Source organism: Empidonax traillii, unplaced genomic scaffold (genome assembly GCF_003031625.1).
Source record: "Empidonax traillii isolate 1590-97213 ecotype Southwest subspecies unplaced genomic scaffold, ASM303162v1 scaffold798:size368312, whole genome shotgun sequence".
Lineage (NCBI taxonomy): Eukaryota > Metazoa > Chordata > Aves > Passeriformes > Tyrannidae > Empidonax > Empidonax traillii.
In genome coordinates, this window is record NW_020955991.1 from 294,733 (window position 1) to 319,539 (window position 24,807).

The 24,807-nt window shown below is 41.1% G+C and overlaps 2 protein-coding genes across 3 annotated transcripts; both read left to right on the forward strand.

Annotated features, from left to right (window-relative positions):
* The first annotated feature begins 138 nt into the window (after positions 1-138).
* On the forward strand, positions 139-8,455 carry GTF3C6 (general transcription factor IIIC subunit 6). Of its 2 annotated transcripts, none has more exons than XM_027901561.1 (6): positions 139-241; positions 1,644-1,724; positions 4,045-4,108; positions 4,629-4,673; positions 4,803-4,916; positions 7,817-8,455. In XM_027901561.1, the coding sequence occupies exons 1-6, from the start codon at positions 164-166 to the stop codon at positions 8,110-8,112; spliced, it is 678 nt and encodes a 225-aa protein (XP_027757362.1). In that variant the 5' UTR covers positions 139-163; the 3' UTR covers positions 8,113-8,455. The 2 variants fall into 2 exon arrangements, with proteins under 2 accessions (XP_027757362.1, XP_027757363.1); XM_027901562.1 differs by having other exon boundaries at positions 4,806-4,916.
* A 1,859-nt stretch (positions 8,456-10,314) lies between these two features.
* On the forward strand, positions 10,315-23,551 carry RPF2 (ribosome production factor 2 homolog). The gene is made up of 10 exons (XM_027901564.1): positions 10,315-10,417; positions 11,515-11,647; positions 12,385-12,422; positions 13,023-13,062; positions 15,738-15,819; positions 15,914-15,990; positions 17,154-17,253; positions 21,636-21,738; positions 22,690-22,834; positions 23,136-23,551. The coding sequence occupies exons 1-10, from the start codon at positions 10,395-10,397 to the stop codon at positions 23,313-23,315; spliced, it is 921 nt and encodes a 306-aa protein (XP_027757365.1). The 5' UTR covers positions 10,315-10,394; the 3' UTR covers positions 23,316-23,551.
* Positions 23,552-24,807: the final 1,256 nt, after the last annotated feature.

The window sequence follows — 24,807 nt, forward strand, 5'->3', positions numbered from 1 at the left end:
CTTTTTGTTTTTACTGTTCAGCGCGGGGTCGCAGCCGTGCGCCCCTGAGGGCGGGCGGGGCGCTGTGGCGGCGGGGCGGAGCCGCTCCCGCTCTAAGATGGCGGCGCCGGCCCCACGTGGTGCGCGGTGAGGCGTGGGCGGGGCCGGGCCGGGCGCTGGTGACATGGCGGCGCCAGCGGCGGTGGCGGCCGCGGGGAGCGAGGGCCAGAGGAGCGATGAAGCGGAGGAAGACGAGGTGGAGGTTGGTGCACGCCGACATCACCCCCCCCCCCCCCCCGCAGCCTTAGGGAAAGGGGTCGGCCCCCCAGCGGGGCGTGTCCCGCCCGTGGTCACGGCCCGGCCCAGCCCCTCTCTGCCCGCCCGGCGGGAGAGCCAGGAATAGGGCTGTGCGTAGCTGTGTACGGGTTGGCGGCGGGGCTAGGCACAGAGCAAGCGCTTTTCCCTGGGTCCGGCGTTTTTGTCTGCCCCCGCAGCGGTCCCGTCCCCAGAGCTACGTGGTTCTGGCGGTTCTGCTGCAGGTTTTCTGGGAAAGGGCGCTGTTAGAAAGATATCTTCCAGTTTCACTTGCTTCCTGACCTCAGAAAATCGTAGAATGGTTTGGGTTGGAAGGGACCTTACAGATCATCTAGTTCCAGCCCTCCCTGACGTGCACCCACTAGACCAGATTGCTCAGAACCCCCTCCAGTCTGGCTTTGAACGATGGGGCATCCACGACTGCACGGGGCAGCGTGTTCCAGTGCTTCACCACCCTCACAGTAAAGAATTTCCTCCTAATATCTGATCTAAACCCACCCTCTTTCAGTTTAAAGCCATTCTCCCTTGTCCTGTCATTACATGCCCTCGTAAAAAGTCCCTCTCCAGCTTGTAGTTCTCTTCAGGTACTGGAAGTTGCTGTTAGGTGTCCCTAGAGCCTTCTCTTCCCCATGCAGAACAATCCCATCTCAGCCTTTCCTTGTAGGATAGGTGTTCCAACCCTCTAAGCGTCTTGGTGGCCTTCTTCTGGACTCACTCCAAGAAAATCCTAAATTACAAACTTACTCTTCTATTATTATGTATATTTATGCATGTGTTGTAGATGGTGACTCTTTAAAGCTTTTGTTTTTCTTGAATAAAATATTTTTCAAGGCCATCTTTTTTTTTGCTTTGTTTTTGCATTTTCCTTACTCAAAATTATAAGGAAACGCATATAGGAATTAATTTCAGAACGATATGTTATAAAAAGTAACTATTTCAGTTAACACATTGCTTAACCTTCCCTGTGGTGTCATATTTAGGTATGCACTAAGGCTTTGGGAAAAAAAATTACTTTGGAATATGCAACTGGTCATATTGTTATAATTCATAAATCATTTACTATATTGATGCTCATTTTTCAAGAGTGGAGAAAAGAGCTTCTTTCCTATCTAGGAAGAAAAGGCCAGAAAATTCATGTGTGAAACAGGTGTCTGATGGATCACTACATTTCCCTGGGTATTACAAGAGCTGTCTGTCTCTTGACAAACTGTAGAGTAACTCTCCTTTGGATTTTGTTTATTTTGAAGATCTGGGTCTGGTTTGCATTGTTTTTTTGGGGGGCTTTCTTATTTTTTTTTTTCCGGATTCAGGTATCTCTTACAGATGTACATTATAAACTTATCTTGTAGGAGCAGCTGGTCATGGTGGAACTATCGGGAATTATTGATTCAGACTTCTTAGAAAAATGTGAAAACAAATGCAAGATTTTGGTGAGTGATTACAGCACAATAGGAAAGGGGTAAGTCATTACAGATGTGAACAAGGGACTGAAGCTGCTTCTAAACTTCTTGATAACACTCAGAGCAAATCTTTGATAGAGAATTACGTGCACTGTACTTGGCTGCATGTTGTGGGCTCTCAGAAACAGCATAAGGTTTGTGAATAAAGTATTGTATAAATATAAGGAAACTTCTTCAAAAGTATATATGTAAGTTAGGACCAGTATCCACTCCAATTTCAAGCTCTAAGTTATTTTTAAAACTTATGTACTTCACATTAAAAATGAGTTTTTCATTTAAAAATATGTATTGTTAGGCACCCTTCTTCAAATAACTTGAATACATCTGACAGGTAAAGTCAAAATCTTTCTGTTTTGCACTATTTTTACAGTGGGGTTTTTTGCAGAGACTGCCTGGCCAGTTCAAGTTTTGTAAAGGATAATTGGTTATTAAGGATTTGGTAAACAGTTTTAGATGTTGTTTGTTTCGTTGTGAGGTTATTGTAGGAATCTGGTTTACCTGTCCTTTTCCTTTTGAGTTGTTTAATCACTTTCTCTGTATGGGACAGATGCTATTTGCCCTTCAAAACCTATGTGGACTGTGAGAGCAGTATAGATAGTAAGAGTACTATTGATTTGCAAATACTTTCTGAAAGTAGAACTTTATTATAGACTAAAAAGATGGAAAAGAACGTCTGAGTGTGCCACTGATGAGAATATATGTGGGGTGGTAACATCAGTTCTGAATGTCTCAAATGTAGAAACACAAAATTCATAAATTATCCATTTTTGGATGGATATGCTTCTATAAGCAGATTTACTTCCTGGATCTGACCTAATTCTCTTGAAATGTGTTACACACGTGATTCATTATTGGTGGCTGAATGGCTACAAGTGCTTCAGTAATGTTAATGGGATTATTTTTAATGTTGTGCTTTGAGATTCTCTTATAACTATCCTGTGTGATTCTGAATTTTACACAATTTACCACATAATGCCTCATCTTCAAAACTTTTAGCATGTGCTTATCTTCATGTCCTAAATAATTCTGATGTTCACAAGGTACTATTCAAAGCCATTTTGCCTTAATCAATGTATTCTGTTCAGACATTGATTGTTACCTAACTATAATCTGTAGTTATAAATCATATTAAGAGTTAATATATTGTATTGTCATATATATATATATAAGAGATATATAATGGGATCCTTGCTTGTGTATTTGGAAAACCTGTGCTGTAGAGGGAGGGAATGAGCTGATGGAAGTACTGCCTTACACTCCCACTCCTTGTTTAAAAAATGCAATAATAACACTTTCCAACTTTTTCACAATGTAGACACATATGAATCACAGAAGCTTCTGTGACCCTGCAGTTGCACTTCTGGTGCTGATGCAATGGTTTGTGCTGGACTTCTTCACCTTGTGTATTTTCCGAAGGCTTTTGAAAGTTTCTAGAATTTGCATTAATTGGAGCTTAGAAAATAACATCTTTTTCATGCAAATACATGCATTTTTGTTAATTTGAAATGGAAGTTACGTTAATTTCCTAGAGGGAATAAACGGTACTTTTACTGTAGCTTAAACAGACCACTGGCTGCAGTTTGATCTAAATTTATTTTAACATACCAGAGCATTTCCTACAACAGTTCTATACTAGGTTCTGTTACAATTACTAGAAGGGTATTATCTGGTATATTTTTGTATTTAATATACTTGAAGTGAAATGTATGATGAGAGTCTGAAAAAATGCCATTACGTTTTATTAACACTGCACTGATTCTAGAGCAAGATTGGCTAAACCCTTTGTAGCAGTTGTTACCACTGCTTAACTAAGCCTCCTACAAAAACAAAGAAAGCTCCTTCTCCCTCCATCCCAGATGTTTAATGTTGTAGAGGACCTCAGGGTCAATTGTAATGACTACTTTTATTACATTTTTTTGAAAACTAATAAATATGAATTTAATTGCATGTTTTGCCACTCTTTCAGGAATCTGCTAGCTTCTGTAAGATCATATCTTCTGCAGAAATCTCTTGTTCACTTCCATAAATCCTCTTTTAAAGATGTACTTCTCTTCATATGAACCTGGCAGTTTAAGAAAGCTTTACAGACTGGAATCTATTCCTTTAATAACAAAAGAAACTTTATTTTGCTATTTTTACCTTATGGTTTGGAGTTTTTGTCCAACTGTCTTTTCAAGGAATTGATGTAATCTGGATTCTGCTGTGTCTGTCTTCTCTGGTTGTACAGCGAGAAATTTGCCTGGGCTAATAGAGACTTGACATCTGTGCAATTTTGTTCCTCTTTTTGTAGGGAATAGAGACAGAGAGGCCCATTTTACAAGTGGACAGATATGTATTTGCAGGAGAATATGAAGGTAGGAAAAATTACTATGAATACAATCTCTCCTTTCCATGTGACCCAAAGAACTTTCTTAACGTTAGTTAATTATCCAGCAGTTGGTCCTATGAGGTGCTGAAGTTCTGTGTGGTTGTATAACACCATATAGAGCAGCAGCAGTCTGAGTTCCCTGCTAAATTAACCATGCATCTGTGGTACTTCCTGGGAAGTAGGCCTGGAAGCTGACTCTGGGGTGCACCAGCTAGTATGTCAGCAGACAGACATGTGGGACATAAAATGCCTTTAAGTAAGTGCCTGTTGTCTCCTGTGAAAGCATGACTGACATATTGTGCAATCTGTAGTTCTCTCGTTTGCCTGGAAGAAATGGTCTGGGATCCTGCTGTGATACTCCTATCTATTCCTGAGTAGGCAGTGTGCTTACTAGTGCCTTTGTGAGGGGCTGGAAATCAGAACATTCCCAGGGTTGGGCCAGTGGGTGCAGTATCTGCAGCTGATATAAGTTGGTCTCTAAGACTTTCTTGCTTTGATTTCCATAGATACCTTGGGAACCTGTGTGGTTTTTGAAGAAAACGCAGAGCACGGTAATTGTTGTGACTTGATGTCCTGTTCACTGTGGTAGCTGGGGAGGTTAAAAATACTTGTTTCAGTTGATAGTGGAATTCACTATAATGATTGGGGTCTGCATATTATTTTTTCTCCTCTCTTTTTAGTAGATGCAGATGGCAACCAAAAAGTACAGCTGAAATACAAGTGTCACACAGTGAAGAAGTTGAACATGACACGGACCCTTCTAACAGAAAAGAAGGAAGGAGAAGAGAATGTTGGTTAGTGCCTTTATGCATACAGACATTGGATGGCTTATACTTGTGAATGTCAGCCTTTAGTAAGTGTTTGATTCGAGAGCATGTAGAAAGTTAAAGGAACTTTCTTCTTTAGGCAGCAAATACGTTTATTTAAATGCAAAAGTACAAAACACACATGGAAAGAGGAGAGAGATACTCCTTTCTGACCAATGCTGCCTCCAGAAATGGCTAGTAGGAGACTCCTACAAAAGAGTTTAAGAACACAGCAAGCACATGCTGATGTACCCTGGGATGTTTTTCTGTTGTCTAAAAGTTTTGAAATTGGAGGTGTTGCTTAGTAGTTCTTTGCTGATTTTGGTTTTTCCTACTTCCATCAATTTTTCTAATTACTTTTTGAGTCTCTGTGATTGTTGAAAATCTATAATATCCTTAGTAAGAAGTTTCATGTTGTATGTACTAGAACTGGGTTGTACTTTCTGAATTTACAGTTAAATGCAAATTAATTTAACTTGCAACGACATACCTAGAAGACCATTCATACTGATTTTCATTGTGTAGGCAGAACTCACTGCTCGTACGTTTGTTTTATTTTGGTGGTGCTTTTTGTACAAAAATCAGTACTTTTACATACTGAGATATTGAGTATCCTACTATATATAGTAGTATTCATTATCAGTATCCTATTGCTTTTAATTGCTTTTTTTCACTCAAGCTAGTGTTACTCCTTCATATTTTAAGAATATGTACCCATTTTACATTAAATCTAAGCAGTCAGCTGGACATTGGTCATAGGAGGTATGAAATGACACATCATCTACAATCTAACAAAACATCAGCATTCTTATCAACTCCATGTACCATTTCTTCTCTCCATACATATTCAAGTATTAAAGAAACTATTATTTTTTAAAGTACAATAGACTAGAGAATATTTTGCTTAATAAAAAGGCCTTTTTTGTTCTGGAACAGCACCCTAGCAGAAGTTTAATGTTGCGCGTGCAGAGTAACTACCACGTCTTGTAAAATTGACATGTATTGCATAAAAACTGTGGGAGGGGAATCCCAGTTCTATTTAAGGTCTGTTCCAAGAGCTTGATACAGCTGAGTTTCAGGGAATGACACAAATTTTTGCACTTATTCTAATGTCATTCCCTATCATATTGCCAGGTGTTCTAAAACATAGGTGAAGAAACATTCTGTTATCTTTATTGCACTTGTAAAATATTTTCTCAGCATTTTCAATTATGTTTAATTTATTTTAAGAGTCCTAAGGGTGGTGTCAGACACTTAAATATAATAGGAACTGCCATAGTGGATCAGAACAAATGTGTTTTTATTCCTGTATTGTATTTCTGACTGTGGGCAGTAGTAAATCATAGAATCATAGAATGCTAGTATGTCTGAGTGCCTGAGTTCAAAGGCACCATCTAGTTTTAACCCTCCTGCCATGGGCAGGGACCCTTTCCACCAGATCAAATTGCTCAGAACCCCATCCAACATTTCCAGGGATGAGGCATCCACAGCTTCACTGGGCAGCATGTTCCAGTGCCTCACTACCCTCACAGTAAAGAATTTCTTCTTACTATCTAATTTTAACCCACCCTCTTTCAGTTTAAAGCCATTCCCCTTTGTCTTATCACTACATGCTCTTGCAAATAGTCCTTCTCCATTATTTATTGTAGGCTCCTTTTAGACACTGGAAGGACATAACAGTTAGGTCACTTGAAGCCATCTCTTTTCCAGGCTGAACAATCGCAATTCTCTCAGCTTTTCCTTGTATGAGAGGTGCTCCATCCCTCTAATCATCTTGGTGGCCTGCCTCTAGACTCACCCCAACAGGTCGATGTTCTTTCTTCCTGTGCTGGTATAAATGGGTGTATAAAAAGTAGTAGGAGGGGACATATACATGAGTAATTTTTTTTTTTGCTATCCTTCTGGTATTCAGCAGTTCATCAGTACCTTGACAAAAGTTTTCATTTGGACTACTATGTCTTTAGTCCATACATGCTCTGTCGTTTTCACTTGCTTTTTGAACCTGTTTACACTTCTGACTTCTACCATTTTTATGACAGTTTTCAAATCACATTTCTGTTTGGAAAAAGTGCAACTTTACTGTGAGTGTTCCTGATTGTTTGTTTGCTTTTGTGGTTGTTACAAATGTATGATCTGGTGCTTTCAATGAGTGTGTGTTACTTATTTTGTTATCAGAATTAGGGGAGAAGTCAGTCCCTACTTGTTTTCCCAGTCCAGCCTTATAAACATCTGCCTTCTCTGAGCAGAATTCTAGTCTCTGGCTCTTGTTGCAATTCTTTTGTGATTTTTGTAGTTGTTGGTTGGCTTTTTAAAAGTCCCTTTCCTTGTACAGCTAACTTTACTGTCACCAATTCTTGTTTCCCTTTTCTAGTTTTACAGTGTGGGTTGAGCAGAACACAGCACTCATGATACGGACATAGCATAGTTTTGTTTAATGTTCCTGCTTTTCATTACTTTCATAATAATTTTATCTCCCTCTTGACTGCTCTTTAGAGATTGAGCTGGTGACATAAGAAACCTTGCACAATGCCCCTAGTATCTAGATAAGAGCCTGTAGCTGTGTATCTTGGAGGAGATGGTTTAGCCTATGCATGTGTTGTTAATTTATCAACAGTCAAGTTTCTCTTCATTTTAAGATGGTCTTTACCAAATGCTTTCCGTTATTTGTAGCCTTGTTTACAAGGAAAATGAGTGGTTTAAGCTCTGTGGCAAGGCTTGCAACAAAAATTAGTGTTGGTTCAAATTCTTGAAAGACACCTTTTTGTCCTAAATGATTCTTTTACTTAGATGTTGGTCAGGCTCAGCCTTAATAACACTGAACTTAAACTAAGAAAAAAATGCTGTTAACGCCTTTTGTCACTAATACAAGTTTTCCTTCTTTGCAACAGGTGGAGTGGAGTGGTTACAGATCAAGGACAGAGATTTTTCCTACAGCAGGCCTAGTATGATTTGCAGTTTTATGCGTGAAAAGGATGATTCTGAGGAGTCAGGTCAGGCCCAAGACAAATTGACTGAAGAGTCAGAGGGAGAGGTGAGTGGTGAAGGAAATTCTGACATGAATTGTGATCTGGAGAAGCAGCACACCTTGGAAATAGATGCTTCTATTCCTCTGCCTGACAGCCCTGCTTCTGGGGCAGAGGAATCTCCTTCTGGAAATGCTGCCTTAGAGGATGTCCCTTCATGATATCAACTCTGATCTTGTCATGCTTTCTTCACGGAATTAACAGGCCAAGTTTTACGGGCCATGACATGATTTCCACTTTACCTGAGCAATTAATAATGGAAAAACAGACATTGTGTTCTTGTGCATTGCTTTTGTGTTTAAAATATAGTGGGAAGGGCTGAAGTCTTTTTAAAAAAGCTGATTTGGAATGTATCTATCCCTACCTCAAACTTGAACAAGTGGAAATGGTTACATAATTTAACTCATAACTTAGAAAGATGTTGATGTATTGTACAGTCTGGAACACTTTGTAAAAAGAAAAACCATCATTGTTTAAAATAAAGTCTTGAATTTTTCAAATATAGCTTCCCTTTGTGTGTCAATATTCAGGTGCATACCTGTTTGATTCTTTTTCTTTCAATAACTGCAGAACAAGTGCACTTTTTATTGACTGTTTGAATAGCAAGTTGCTTAGTTTGGATTTTCTCTAGTGTCCTTTGTCTCCTTGATGGATCTTAGAAGTCCTTCATGGGAGAAGGGACTTTAGGGGGTCTTTAATCTAGCTTCTTATATAAAATAAGATCTACATTGAATTCAGGGCAAGTTGCTCAGGTCTTTGTCCACTCAAGTCTTGAAAACACAAACAAGTCAACAACTGAAACCTAGGTCCTACCTTTGTTTGGCTCCCTCAAAACAGTGTAACTGCAATAGTGAGAATGGGAACACCTAACTAATTACAGAATAATTATGGAATAGTTTAATTTGTAATGATCAGAGAAGTTCACTCCCAGCGTTGTTCACAGCACGGGATCAGTAAAGAAAAGTCATCAAAACCACACCAGTTGCAAACCATCAATCCCACTACTCTGTTTTTTCTATGTAGAAGCAACTTGAATCATAGGGGAAAAGGGAGGCAGGGAGAGGAAGGCGAAGAAGAGGGAACATGTTCTGTACACCTCCAGCCTGGGTGTGGATCTTACACACGGTAGTGTCTGCACTTGAGGTTTCAGGGACACCGCTCAGCTGTCCCTCTGGATTTAACTGCAGCCATGGTTAAAAGCGTCATTCAGACTTGATTTGTGTGGTGCTGATAGAGAATAATTATTACTGGAATAACGATCTTGAGAATGTTATGAAGTGATAAAACACGTGCTCTTGTCTGCTGGGGGGAGCATTTGCAGAGCTGGGCTGCCCTTGCTGACAGCTGAACCTCCTGCAGAGGAGGCTGGGTGGGTGGTAGGTCCAGCATGCTTGCCATGGCCCCTTCAGCTGTTGAGAACACAGAGGTGCTTCCAAGAGCTTGTTCTCTGTCAGAATGCAACTCTCTCTTACGTTTTGTTAACCAGTTGCCAAGTCTGTCACTATGTATGTGTTTTTTTCCTTATGTACAAGGAATATTCTAGCAGAATTGGTTTGTGGCCTTTTTCAGCCTTTTCCTTCAGTGGTATATTGGAGCTGTTTCTTTGCTCTACTTCCTCTGAGAATCAATATTATTTTTTAAAAACATTATATGTGTATCATAAACTATGAGAACCTAATTCTTTTTAATATACTTTAATATATTTTAAATGCTATTCATAATGCTCAAGCTTTTGTTTCCATTAACTCTAACTCTTTACCCTTGTTTTTTCACCCCCATCTTTTGAGAAAGCTGGTGCTCTGAGTCCGCTGCTGCTAACAGCAAATTCTTTGCAAATTTTATAGAAAAAAAGGCCCAGCAAGTTGCTTATTTGAAATGCAGTTCAAATTTGGTGGGCAAGGGGGACAGAATCACAGAATACCCTGAGTGGGAAGGGACCCACAGGGATCATCCAAGTCCAACTCCCAGCCTTGCACAGGACCATCCCCAAGAGTCACGCCGTGCGTCTGAGAGCATCATTCAAACGCTTCTTGAACTCCGTCAGACTTGGTGCTGTGACCACTTCCCTACAGAGCCTGTTCCAGTGCCCAACCACCCTCTGGGTGAGGAACCTTTCCTTAATACCCCGCCAAAGCCTCTCCTGACGCAGCTTCAGGCCGTTCCCCCGGGTCCTGTCACTGGTCACCACAGAACGAGGAAGCTGCAACGAGGTCTCCCCTCAGCCTCCTCCAGGCTGAACAGACCAAGTGTCCTCAGCCTCTCCCCGTACGGCTCCCGCTCCAAGCACTCCTCCATGTGGGACGAGCGTCCGTGCGCATTCAGCGTGGCGCGGCGCACGCGCACTGCCCGTCCCGGCGCGCTCTCTCCCGCCCTCCCGCTCCCGGCGGACGTGACGCGCCGGACGGCGGTGCCCGCGCATCCTGCCGCACGCGGGGCGGCGGCGATGGATCCGCTGGACCGGGTCGTGTGAGTGTGCCAGGGGTCTCCTCCGGGCTGTGCTGCCGCTCTGGGAAGCGAGAGCGGGCGGCTGCGGGGAGGGTTGCGGAGGGGAAGCCGGCAGAGAGAAAAGCCCTCTGCAAAATATGCGGGAAGGGGGAAAACCGAGCGTTGCCGTCTCTTTAGTGATGGCCAGTCATCCCTTACTCAGTTGGTGGCTTAAAGGAGTCGCGGTGCTTAGCTGATATTGAATCTGTGTGTTTCTGTACACCTGAGAGAAGTGTCTTCGTCTGTGCTGGAAGTTTCAGTGATGCCAGCGACAGGACGAGGAGCAGTGTCCATAAACTAAAACACAGGAAGTTTCGCCTCAACATGAGGAAGAACTTCTTTACATTGAGGGTGGCAGAGCACTGGAACAGGCTGCCCAGGGAGTCTCCCTCTCTGGAGACATCCAAACCCCACCTGGATGAGTTCCTGTGTCACCTGCTCCAGGTGACTCTGCCTTGGCGGAAAGGTTGAATTAGATGATCTCCAGAGGTCCCTTCCAACGCTAATTATTATGTGGTCCTGTGATACCTGTGTGTTTGGGGGTTTTGTTTGTTTTCAAAAAGAAATTAAAATAATGATTCACAGAAAAGATAATCTGGTGGAGAAATGTATTTCTGAAGCCATGTAGTTACTGATTTATATAAGCTGTGTGTCCCTGCGAAGGCTGATGCATTTCACCTGAATAATGTCTGCTCTCTGGTTCATGCCAACAGATATGCCATACTCTTCCCAGGAGTGAGTCTCTGGCTTGGGGAGGGAGCTGGTGTGAGGGGAAGCTTTCAGCCTGTCAGTAGGCTGGGAATCCTGGTATATTTTAACCTCTTAAATAGCAGAAACTGAAAAGCACAAGACTGTAAAATCACCTTTGGTACCTGGGGCGGACAGAGAGGAAGAAGAGTGGCAGTAAAACACCTTCATCTGAGACTGGGCTTTTGGCATTGATTGTATTTCTACCAGTTGGGATTGAAACAAGTTACTTGAATACAGCTTGTTCCACTTCTAGTTTGGTTTCACTGTTTTCTGTGGTGTCAGGTGTTGTTACTAATATTAAGTTTTTAACTGTTAATTTATCATTACAGAAAGCCTAAAACTAAGAGAGCAAAAAGATTTCTTGAGAAGAGAGAACCCAAGCTTAACGAAAATACAAAAAATGCTATGCTCATAAGAGGGGGAAATGCAAACTTAACAGTGACTGCAGTGCTCAAAGATATTGTAAGTTGTTGGACATAGTGTGCAACCTTCCTTTCTCTTTCCTTCAATTTGCATCTTCTCTGCCAGACTGTCAGTATTTTCATACTCTCCCTGTACTCCAAATCTCAGATTGACCAGTACTCCAAAGGTGTCATTACCTACTTATCGATGGAGATTATTTTCTTCCGATTTCTTCTTTCCCAGAAATTTTGAGCTTGCCCTCTTATTTTTTCCACAATTGTCTAGTAGATAAAGTGAAGTTTTGCCAAGTCCCTTTGAAAACAAGAGGATTAGGTGCAGAACTGGGACTGTATCACACAGCTAAGTTATATCCCAGAATCCTGTAAACGGCTTCTGTGTATTGATATGGAGCTTTCAGCATCTCCTAAAACTTTAGGTTACCAATCCTGTCTTTTAAGTCCATAGCTGAAAAATATTATAGCTGTTCTTACACTCTTTTCTTACATTGCTTTGTTATGCTGCTGTTTTCCCTCATACCCCTAGAAGCAGAGGGATTCCTTTACATGACTTTATTTCAGCTGCTTCTCAGTTTCTACAAATAACTCCTTCAATTAATTTGAAACCAAGATTGTCACCAACTTGAAAGGGGTTACTGTCAGCAGGCTTTTTGAGGTGCCTTCTAGACTGATCTGCACAAACAGTTACTGTTCATGTTATCATGTAAGTTGTAGGGTTATAGCAAAAACAGTGCTGGGCATGTTTTAGAGATGACACGTGTTTAACTTTGTGTTTTGCAGTATGCTGTAAAGAAGCCTTTTGCGGTACTGTATAAAAAGTAAGTGATCTTACTTTGACATCTTTGAGTCTTCTGACGGACAGGTTTTGGTAATTTCAGAGTGTGAATAAAGATGGTGGCCAGTGTGGAGGCTTGAACAATGAAAAGGGTCACCTGAGTTGGCTGAGATTGATTATAATTTTGAATAGACTGGAAACAGGCCACTCATGATCAGCATTGATGCTGAGCCCTGTTCTGTGGCAGGTGGTATGGAGCAGGATTCAGCTATAAGTCTTGCTCAAAATGGGAACCCAGTATCTGCATGACTGTAGTGCAGGGACAATTGTAATTGCTAAATTTAATGTTGAATGAACAGGCAAAGGCAACATGGAGTGTCACTGGTGGTGATGGTGGTCTGGAAGTCAGACCCCAGAAGACAGGAAGTGTGGAGGAAAGTACTTAGAATGGCAATGGCAGCACTGTGGCATTCCTGGCAGTATTAATATGACTTGTGGTTTCAACTCCCAACTGAGCCTCTACTGCCAGAGTTTCCAGTAGAATGCAGAACTTTATTATTGTTGGAGAGCTAAGTAGAAGTGGCTATCTGAGCCTGTTCTCTTAGTTTTTTTCTTCTACCTCTTTTTTCTTCCCTCCTCTCAGGAAAAATATTACCAGGCCTTTTGAGGATCAAACATCATTGGTAAGTATAAACAATGTTTTCTCGTATGACATTTCTGAGCAGGCTGTCCTCTTGTGCCAAAAGATGAACCATCAAGGAAGAAGACTAGTCAGGCTGAACAGAGAGCTTTGACTGGAACTCAAGGATAAAAAGATACTGTATCACCTTTGGAAGAAGAGGCAGACCACTAAGGAGAGTTACAAGGATGTTGTGAGGGTAGGCAGGGAGAAAATTTGAAAGGCCCAAACCTAACTAGAATTTAATCTGGTTACTGCCATAAAAGACAATTAAAAATGTTTTTACAAATACATCAACAGAAAAAGGAGGCTTAAGGAGAATTTCCATCCTTTACTGGATGCAGGGGGAAACAAAAAGACAAAGGATGAGGAAAAGGCTGAGGTACTTAATGCCTTCTTTGCCTCTCTCTGTCTTTTAATAGTAACTCCAGTTGCTCTCTGGGTACACAGACCCCTGAGCTGGAAGACAGCGACAGGGAGCAGAATGAAGCTTGCATGATCCGGGAGGAAATGGCTGGTGATCTGTTACACCACTTAGACATGCACATGTATGGGTCCACATGGGATCCCATCCAAGGTTAATCAGGGAGCTGGTGGAAAAGCTCACCAAGCCCTTTTCAATCATTTAGCAGAAGTCCTGGCTAACTGGGGAGGTGCCAGTTGACTGATGATTAACCAGTGTGATCCCCATCTACAAGAAGGGCCAGAAGGAGGATCTGGGGAACTACAGACCTGTCAGCCTGACCTCAGTGCTGGGTAAGGTCACAGAACAGACCATACTGGGCACTGTCACACAGTGTGTGCGGAACAACCAGGGGATCTGGCCCAGCCGGCATGGGTTGTGAAAGCAGGTCCTGCTTGACCAACCTGATTTCCTTCTATGGGAGGGTGACCTGCTTGGTGGAGGAGGGAAATGTAGTGGATGTTGTCTACCTGGACTTTAATAAAGCCACTGACTCTGTGTCCCACAGGATTCTCCTAGAGAAGCTGGCTGCTCGTGGCTTGGACAGGGGCACTGTTAGCTGGGTAAAATACTTGGCCGGTTGACGGGGCCCAGAGGATGGTGGTGAATGGTGCCACATCCAGCTGGTGGCTGATCACCAGTGGGGTTCCCCAGGGCTCAGTATTGGGGCCAGTCCTGTTCTATATCTTTATGATGATCTGGACAAGGGGATGGAGTGCATCCTCAGTCAGTTTGAAGATGACACCAAGTTGGGTGGGAGTGTTGACCTGCTTGAGAGTTGGCAGGGTCTGCAGAGGAATCTGGAGTGGCTGGATTGATGGGCTGGGTCCAACTGTATGAGGTTCAAAAAGGTGAAGGGCAGAGTCCTTCACTTGGCTCACAACAACCCCATGCAGCACTACAAGCTGGGGCAAAAGTAGCTGGAAAGATGCCAAGCAGAAAATCAGCCTAGAAAGGTATAGTAAGTCAAATAAAGTTAGCTTGTGGGGTTTTTTTCACTTGGTTAGGCATTTTTTTAGAAGGCAACTTTGCAGTGTATATGTTGTTGCAGTATATGCAGGATGCATTTGAGGCATTTGAGTTTTTTTGCATCTCTTTAATATACAGCTATTAGAGAGTGTACAGATATCAACACACAGTAATTAACAGAGCTGTATGAGCAAGTGTTTCAAGGGGAGTCCCCTCTGGTCTGTTCTCGGCCTGTCCAGAGTCAGCATTTTTCAGGGACCTGGTGGCAAAACTCCATGCTGAGCTGTGTGATTTGTACCTGCGATTAATCCAACTTCTCCAAGTGTTGACCTTCCAGAGGGACAGAGCTGCTGTGTCCTCTCTGAGCCAATACTGCTGCAGGGGTAGGAGGAGTTGAAGTGTCCTTTTGTGTTTCACAACTGCGAAGTGCTTGGTATATGCTTCTGGGGAGTGCTGGATAAATTATGTGTGTGTGTGTGTGTCACAGAACCACTGATACACAAAATGAGGAGCTGCCTTGAGAAGCAACAGTGTATAAAAAGACTTTGGAGCTGGACATCCTCAAAAAGAACTGCTGTAATGTTGGCTCTGGACATAATACCATAATAGGTTCTCTATTTACTCCACCTGGAGAAAAGATCTTCTCTATGATAGTCACCACTGGCTTGGTTTTAAGTAGCATCTTAATGTTAAATAAGAAATTGACAGGAAGTTGCTCTGTAGTAGGACTCTTGTGCTGAATGTGAGAAGGTTAGATATTTGCAGATGTTTGTAGACTCGCTGTTGAGGGAATTAACTGATTGTTCAGAAGGTGTTAGGCAAAGCTAATAGGCTACATAAAATTTGGCTGGGTAGCTAAAATGAGGCATTACTACTTGCACCCAGCTTGCAAATACTTACTCTTCAGGCAAAGAGAAGTGGATGAAAGTATCTTATGTAAAAGTAAATAATGAGAAATTATGAAAAAGGGTGTTACAGATAAAATGGCAAGAAAAAAATCGCCTGAGTTGACCTTTAAGAACCAGTGGAAAATAATAATAAAAAGAAAGAAATTATTTGAACCTTGAATCCAGCTGTCAATTTTAACTGAAGTGGACCTGGACATGCTCAAAAATCTTCTGGTAAGCACAGTAGCTCTTCTCATTAAGCAGCTTCTAAACTCACAGGTGTGTGATGTATATCTTTGCAGAATATTTTAAACCCTACAACCTGTAACTCGTGGGTTTTGTTCTTTTCCTCAATTGCAGGAATTTTTTTCCAAGAAATCAGATTGTTCTCTGTTTCTGTTTGGCTCTCATAACAAGAAGCGACCTAACAACCTGATAATAGGTAATATGTCTCACTGGGGTTTTTTATTGAGATGACAGGTGTAGTTTTCAGTGAATATTTAAATAGCTGGATTTTCTTTTTTTTACTCTCGCAGGTCGCATGTTTGACTATCATGTCCTGGACATGATTGAGCTAGGCGTGGAGAAGTTTGTATCCCTAAAAGATGTCAAGGTAAGGAATCACTAATCAAGTATTTCAGTGACACCTACTGGTGGATTTTTTTTGGTGCATTTTTTTCTGTTTAAAAAAGTGTTTCATGCAGTATATGAGGATTGGTAATTTGTGTACTCCAAAATGTTAATTTTATGCTCTGGTTTTTAATTTATTTTTGTTGTATTAAGCGAGCTTGCAACTTTATTTGCAAATTCTCTTCTAGTCTTGGTTTATTTCTCATATATTCCTTTTAATTAAAGAGCTACATTTACAAAATTGTCAGATTCTGCTAATGGTTCCCATATAAACTGGTGCAGGCTTTGAAAACTGAAATCTTTATTCACAAATTATAACCAAAGAGAATCACTCTGCTGACTGAGAAATAAAGAAAAACTTTCTTTAGGTTTTAGTAACAAATAATGCCATTTTTCAGGGAACTATACTTAATTTAGACGAGGAGCTAACATCTCTGATTATTTAAATCCAGAGAAAATTCACATTTATGACTATGTTAGGCTCCGTTTGGCAAGACTAAAATTTACTTCATATGTGTGTACTTCTGTATCAAGCAGTTAATGCACTGGAAAAATAAGTAACTTTGATGGTACTTATTACAGTGTATAAATTGGCAGAGCAGTTTAGAAGGATAGTGAAGAAATTATGGTTTATAAATGTGAATCCTTCCCTTCAAGTCAGATTGTAGAGTGTATCTTCATAACACTGTTTATAACAGGGAAGTTGTAGTTAAATAAATGTACCTGTTTTCCAGAATTAAAACTGTGTGATTGACTAAATTATCCTTTTGCCTTTTTCATGTACTCTCCGGTATAAGAAGTAGAATAAACTTGTTTGCCTCTAATTTTAGTTTTCTAGTTCATAACTGCAGTCAAATTCACTCTTTTTTTTTTTTTTTTTCCACTGGAAGCTGTTATACCTTTTAGAGTAAAGAAGCCTTCTTTCTTTAATCCAGAATGAAGAATAATAGAATTCACCCTTTCAAAAATGAAGTCCCTCCATACATGTACAGCATTGTTCAGTGAAAAAAAAATGTCAATTCTGTCCACACTGATCACAGGTCACCACAGTTTTTCATGCAGTGTTGAATGGCTGACCACCTAAGTCAATAATATGTTCCCTAACACGGTTTGAGTTTTTGTTGTTTTAAAATTCTTATTCCACAGAACAGTAAATGTCCTGAAGGAACAAAACCTATGTTGATATTTGCTGGTGACATGTTTGATGTAAATGAAGAATACAGAAGACTGAAGAGCCTTCTTATTGGTTTGTATTTTGATTATTTAAACAGTGGGATTGCATAAATGTGTAGTAATGGGATCTATTGGGAAATGCTGGTTTGTCAATAAATGTTTACTTATGTTCAACACAGAAAGAAAACAAGAACAGGCTCTTGTAGGTTTCATGTCATGCTAAATTGAAGTTAACCAATGATCTTAGAGGGGGGAAAAAAGGTTACCTAAAAGACTCTTTAATTGAAACTTTGGATTCACTGAAATTCATTACTTTGATTATGGGAAAGCTGTCATTTTTCAAAAATCTTGACTTTGTGATTGTACTGAATTGTCACTTTTCTAGCCAAATAATACTTTTGAAGTATCTAAATTGAAATCAGTGGATTAAGTTCAGAAGGTGGGATATTTTTGCTTACAGTAAGGTCAGATCAGTGTATTTGAGTTCCTGTTTTGTAATGAAAGCATTTTCTGTTTGGAAATTCTGCCAGTTTTAACAAATGTGCCGTTGATTAGAGTACTTGGAAAGAACACGTGCAGCAAAAGTCAGCTGCAGATAATAGCTGTGGCCTAACTTCAGGGCAGGCAAACAAAACAAACTGGCATTTTTTACTATCTCAGGGTTGGAGGCTCTGGAAGATAAAGCATGTTGTAGCTTATTCAGACATAGAGGTCATAGGGTACTGTGTCTCTTGACACTTAATGCATCTTGCTTGGTAGAACTAGATCTAATAAGTAGGGTGGTGTGTTTTTTTCTTTTTAATAGGTTTCCTAAAAGCAGATTACTTATTTTTTTAAGCTCTGATAAAATACTGAAACTGGCCCAATAATAATCTTGTTCTTTCAGTTCCATTCTTGGGTTTCTAGGCAAACAGATAAATAATAGTTCTTTAGAAACAGACCTCAAAAATGAGAATTTTTTTTCCTTAGTATTATAGTTCTTTAAAGCGAGGTGTCTCGCTGAAATGAGACTGAAGGAGAGCAGGAGAGGAGGAAATTTTCATCCTCTTCATGCAGCTGACTGGTTCTTGGAGATGAATGAAAGGCCAGTAACTGAGCTTTGAAGTTGGGTGAATACTGAATACAGAGATAAGTGAGTTTTAATACTGCATGTTTATGTTGCTGTAAATGAGTATTTATACTGCAGGAAGCAGGTGCATTTATCTTCTGAAGTATATTTTGTTCAGGCAATCTCACAGAATCAGCTAGGCCTGGAAAAGACCTCTGAAATCAAGTCCAACCTATGACCAAACCCCACCTTGTCAACGAGACCATGGCACTAAGTGCCACATGCAGTGTTTTCTTAAACACCTTCAGGGGCAGTGACTCCACCACCTTCCTGGGTAGCCCATTCCAACGTCCAGCCACTCCTTCTGTGTAGGACTTCTGCCTAATGTCCAACCTAACCCTATCCTAGCGCGGTTTAAGACTGTGTCCTCTTGTCCTATTGCTAGTTGCCTGGGAGGAGAGACTAACTTCCACCTGACTACAACCTTCTTTCAGGAAGTGGTGGAGGGTGATAAGGTCTCCCTGAGCCTCCTCCAGGCTAAACATCCTCAGATGCTCCTCAGAGGACTTGTGCTCCAGGCAGCCGCCAGAGTACTCAAGGTCTTAATTGTTCTGCTGACTTTTGTGAAATACCTGGATGTCAAACAACAGATAAAGGAAAAGGTTAAGGAGAGTAAAGGCTTGAAGGTATTACTAACCAATTAAAATCGTTAGGGTAATAATTTGACCTGCTTCAAAACTGCCCTTAACTGATAGGGAAGAACTGATTCATTCTGTTCCTGCAAAAGATGGCGCCTTTAACCTATTGCTAAGAAAGATAGAAAAATGTCTTTGTAACAGCAACAGCAAATATTTTGTTGCTGTACCAGTATTATTGGGATCCCAGAGGGAATATTAGATAGCTGGCAGCTTCTTGTTGCCAAAGCAGTGTAATGCCAGTGATGCTGGTGAACAACCAAGCTTTCATTGGCTTTTGTGATGCCAAAAGGGCTAATGCATGTTTGGAGTATCATCTTAACAGCAGTTTCTTTGTAAAAATGAGGGCAAGGGTGAGTTATTGTCTTTATGGTAACCAAGCCCTATAGTCCAGTTAAACTGTGAAGTGGAAGAATTTATTTAGGAGAAATAAGTGACAGCTGCATTTTCCTTAGAGACCTGGAAGACAAAGACGTCCCATTCTTTCTCTTTTGGTTTTCATTGCCTTCTGATGTGGTAGTGTAGGAGTTAATTTACAATGTAAGTCTTTGGAATGCAGTTCATGGAATTCTAATAACTTCTTTTGCTTGTATCTATAAAATGTTTTAACTCTTACAACACTGCCTGCTTCCCAGTTCTGTTATCACACACCCATTTTACCCTAAAAATGGCTAGGCACTATAGGACTTGCTTATACACTTTCTATAGCATTGGTTTGCAGGAGACCTCTGCAATTTTAGATTGACTGTCACCTTGTTCTGCATACAGCCTTCCTCACACAGACTTTTTTTTTTAGTGTTTCAAGTGCTCCTTCTGTCCAATAAAGGGCATGGCTGGGAAATGTCTGGAATAGAGTTTAACTGCCTTAATGCTAACTATAGCTACATAGAATACAGTGTTACCAGCTCTTGGATACAAATTGATACAGAAAAAAACTGCATAGACTTACATTGCAAAATAATTTAGACATTTAATCTGGAAATGGAAAGGTCCTGTGAAGCTCTCTGCAGGAAAGAGTAAATTAGAAGTTCTGGAAGCATGTTTGAGGAAAGGTGGGAGAGAGAACCAGGAATGGAAAGAAAGCAGAAAACAAGTCTGTAATCCAACCGAAGCAAGAGTTGTAAATTAAGAGTACATTAAAAAAAGACTTCAACTCTCTGGTTATACTGAAGCGTAAGATTTCTTCAGCTCTTCAGTGTTGCCAGGAAACAGAAATTCCTGACCACCTGCGTTTATTGGAAGAGATCATCCTGTGGGTAAGAGGAGGTATGATGCCACAGGAAAATATGAAGGGGATGTGTTGCCAATAAAACCACTGTAAATGTGAGCTTATGTACCTGCAGAGAACTAGACGAAGGGGAAAAAATATGCCACAAGCAAACAAAATGTTTTATTTACAACTTTAACTACAAGCTCGACTCAAAAGAAGAGGAAAGAGTGTATTTAATTGACCAAGGAAATTTCCTGGCCTGACTCCAGCTGGTATTTGCCAGCAAGACTTTGTTTTGGATGTCACTCCAGTGCTGATTCTCTTGAAAAAAGGTAATAGAGGAAAGGACAACTAGCCAAGGGATCTGAAAATGGGACAGAGCAGGAAAGACTAATGTGTTTTGCATCTGTTAGCAGTTCTCCTAGGTTTCAGCATTGCCCTGTCGTGTTTATAAGCACACCTTGTTCCCTTGGTCAAGGTCACATTCTTTCTCCACCCTCTGCATATGTTGGACAGATTGCTGTGCTCCTTGCAAGCTCTCTGATTGCACAGTATATTTTCATAGCTTGATATAAGAGCCTCGCTACAGGCAGTTTATTATTTAATCTGTGTGTTTCAATGTTCTCTTTGCAAACTAAGCAAGTATTTCAAGTGCCTTAATTTTATAGACGTGTTGCTTATTAAATAAAGAAAACACTAGATTTAATGACGAATATTGTTCTGCCTAGAGGACAGAAGGGCCTTGTTGTGAGGGAGGTATGAGATAAACTATACATCTAAATGTTTTTCCCAAGTCAGAGAGAGAGAATGTAGGTAAGAGTAGACAAAATACAGTTTCAATCTGTTGTGTGGTGGTTTTGATCCCTCTTTCTGTTCTTCCACATCTGGCTACGATTAAGAATCACGTATCAGGATTGAATGATGTCTTTAAACAGACACCTGAGCAAATGGCTTCTTTGTACTGATCTGTGCTTAGCTGAGTATTAACTAGCTTAAATACAAGATAAGAGAATTTTTTTTTCTGACTTTAGGGCTGAATATTTAAAAGGATAGACAATGCAATTATTCCAGTTAGCTTAATAATACAAAGTCACTGCTCTGGAAGTATCTTTGCTCTTTTCCATGTGCTTACTTTTAGGTAGTGTGTATATTGCTACCACATTATCTCTGGGAAATCACTGCATTCCTGTCAGGATTTCTACACACGTTTGGATTCACCAGTGCACACTAACACATGCAATGAAGTTTCTCTCTTGTGTTTTGGCCGGGCTGCAGTTTTAAGCAGCAGCTATTTTGTGAAATTCCCGTTGAACATTCAGCTTTCCTAGGCCATCCCTTGTACAGTCTTTCTTAGTTAGATGCAAGAAAAGTACCTTTATAGGAATGGAGTTCCCATCAGTGATGTGGATCCGTTTTGAAATAAACCAGTTTGTTATAGCCATCTCTTGGTTTTACTCTCAGCCAAGAAACCTATCACTTACTCTTTTTAAATAACCTTTCAGATTTCTTCAGAGGTCCTACTGTGCCCAGTATTCGTCTGGCTGGTTTAGAGTACGTTCTGCATTTCACAGCTGTAGATGGCAAAATTTACATGCGAAGCTACAAGTGAGTATGCCTTTTATTTATTTGGTTTTTTGTACACTTGTCAGCTTTTCCCCAAATTTAACCCATAGTTGTGTAATTGAACTGGCTTGAGCTGCATTTAAAACATGCAGTGTGTAGAGGTGCTCCAGCGTAACACAGAGTACCTTGTGTTGCAGAAGGGAAATGCTTGAGCCCTAAATCTGCTGGTTCCTTCCTTGCTGAGCTCCTCTTTCTAGCTTGGATTAGGAAGGTGGTGTGAATTAAGTTGGTGAATTCTGAGTACTGTGTAAGACTTCATAGACTTAGCCTGTTCTCAGGTTGATTTCCGGGACTCTCCTCACTTAGGTGTTTGCTGGAGAACGACAGGTGGTAGGCTGCAGCCAGAGATACACATGGAAAACCGGAAAAAGGCAGGACATGGCAATCTTTATTGCTGCGTTAGTGTTCTCCCTCAGGTTCATGACCTGTCTTAGGAGGCTGTGAACATTCCTAGCTTGTGTTCCATGCGATTTTGATTTCTCTTATTACAAAATCACTTTAATCAGTCTCATTCTAAAAACAAAAAACCAAAACACTTCCTCAGATAGTGCTCAGGTTGTTTTGCTGTAAATGATAAGAAATATTTTTCATGTCTCTTAATACCGAGGGTGCTGTTTTGAATTTGAGGAGTAATATGACTTTCAGGGTAGTGGGACTGAGTTTTAACAGTAATACTGATTATACTGGTCTCATTAAAAAAACCCAGCCAAACAAGCAGCATTAGCCAGGTTATATTTTGGGTACGTTGAAATAGTAATGGGACAGATTTTGTATTTTATGAACTGTTATTGACAGATGTTTTTCTCAGTAATAGAGTTAGTGGTAGCAGTTGATTTCTATTTTGAACTACAAGATTGAACCTGCCCTTCAGGAAGATGGATAATTCTTTATCACTGGGGACAATATTTATTTTGGTTGTTTTTCCCCTTCTAGAGTGCTTTTGAAGAAATCTGGCTGTAAAATACCCAGAATTGAACTGGAAGAGATGGGACCTTCATTAGATCTGGTTATGAGGAGGACACATTTAGCTTCAGATGACCTTTATAAGCTGTCTTTAAAACAACCAAAAGCCCTGAAGGTACGTACCTCGGAAAGTGCATTACTTTCAGCTCTATCCATAAAGAAGAAAAAAACCTGAAATATTAGTTATTGCATGGTTGACCAAAGCTTACTTTTGTCTAGACCAACTGAGATTTCTAGGGCCACAGCACTTCTGTGGTGATCAACTGGCATCCAAACTGTCCTCTGGAAGCACTTAGAACATATAGCACAAATCTTCAACTCCAAACAATGTATGAGGCCTTGCTTTTAGGCACTTGATTCTCGCCAGAGCTCCTGGGACTCTACTCAGAAATACTAACATTGTTCTTCCCTTACAGCCAAAGAAGAAGAAGAATATCTCCCATGATGTGTTTGGTACAACTTACGGTCGAATCCACATGCAGAAGCAAGATCTTAGTAAACTGCAGACGCGGAAAATGAAAGGGTTAAAAAAGAGGCCAGCAGAGAAGTTGGCTGAAGATGGTGGGGCTACTCCCAAAAAGCCAAAATCAGCTTGATAGCCTGGAACAGCTTTGAAAACTCACTGTACCTTCAAATTTCGTATATATATATATATATATATATCTCATAAGTTGTCAGACATAAAAGACTTAGCTGCTGTTAGCTTTAGTTTTATAAAAAACACCTTTTGAATAAATTGTCATTTTAAAGGCAACATTGGGGTATTTAGCTTTAACATGGAACTTGGTTATTTAAAATAAAAAATGTGATATGACTCGCTTAGTTTTCCAAAGCTGAGTATTTTTTCTCTTGGCATTAACAACTATATGCTAGTCAAGCAGGTGACTCATTTCCCAAACAGTTTTCGTAGAATTGTTTGATTAGGAAGGGGCCTTAAAGACCATCCAATTGCAACCCCCCTGCCATGGGCAGGGACACTTTCCACTAGACCAGGTTACTCAAGGCCCCATCCAACCTGGCCTTGAACCCTTCCAGGGATGGGGTATCTCCAAGGTCTCTGGGCAACCTGTTCCAGTGCCTCACCACCCTCACACAGAAGAATTTCTTTCTAATACCTAATCTAAACCTACTCTCCGTTTAAAGCCATTCCCCCTTGTCCTGTCAGCACATGCTCTTATAAGAAGTCACTCTCCAGATCTCTTACAGGCTGCCACTAGTACTGGAAGTTGCTGTAAGGTCTCCCTGGAGCCTTCTCTTCTTCAGGCTGAACAGCCCATTGCCATAGGAGAGATACTCCAGCTCCCTGATCATCTTTGTGACCCTCCTCTGGGCTTGCTTCAAGAGGTCTACATCCTTCTTATGTTGGAGGCTCCAGAGCAGGATGCATTACTTCAGGTGTGATCTCAGGAGCATGGAGTAGAGGTGCAAAATCCCCTCCCTCAACCTGCTGGTCCCACTGCTTTTGATGCAGCCCAGGATATGGTTGTGCTTCTGGGCTGTGAGCACACACTGCTGGCTCCCGCTGAGCTTCTTGTCCACCAACACCCCCGAATCCTTCTCAATCCATCCCTCAAGCCTATATTTGTGCTTGGGATTGATCCAACCCAGATGCAGCACCTTGCACTTGGCCTTGTTGAACTTCATGAGGTTTGCACAGTCCCACCTCTCAAGCCTGTCAAAGTCCCTCTGGATGGCATCCCTTCCCTCCAGCCTGTCAACCTCACCGCACAGCTTGGTGTCATTGGCAAACTTGCTGAGGGTGCACTGTCCACGTCACTGATATTAGACAGATGATGTTAACAGTTAAGATGTTAAACAGCACCCTCCCCAGTACTGACCCCTGAGGGGCATATTCACCTGGGGCACCATCCCCTCCTTGTTGAGAACAAGGTCTATTATAGCACCTTGTTGGCTGCTCTATCACTTGGAAGTTGTCATCAGTGCATTCCAGGAACCTCATGGATTGCTAATGTCCTGCTGTGCTGTCCTTCCAACCAATACCAGGATGACTGAAGTCCCCCAGGGTTTGTAAGGGTGAGGTTGCCCCAGCTGTCTATAGAGGGACTCATCTGCTTAGTGCTCCTGGTC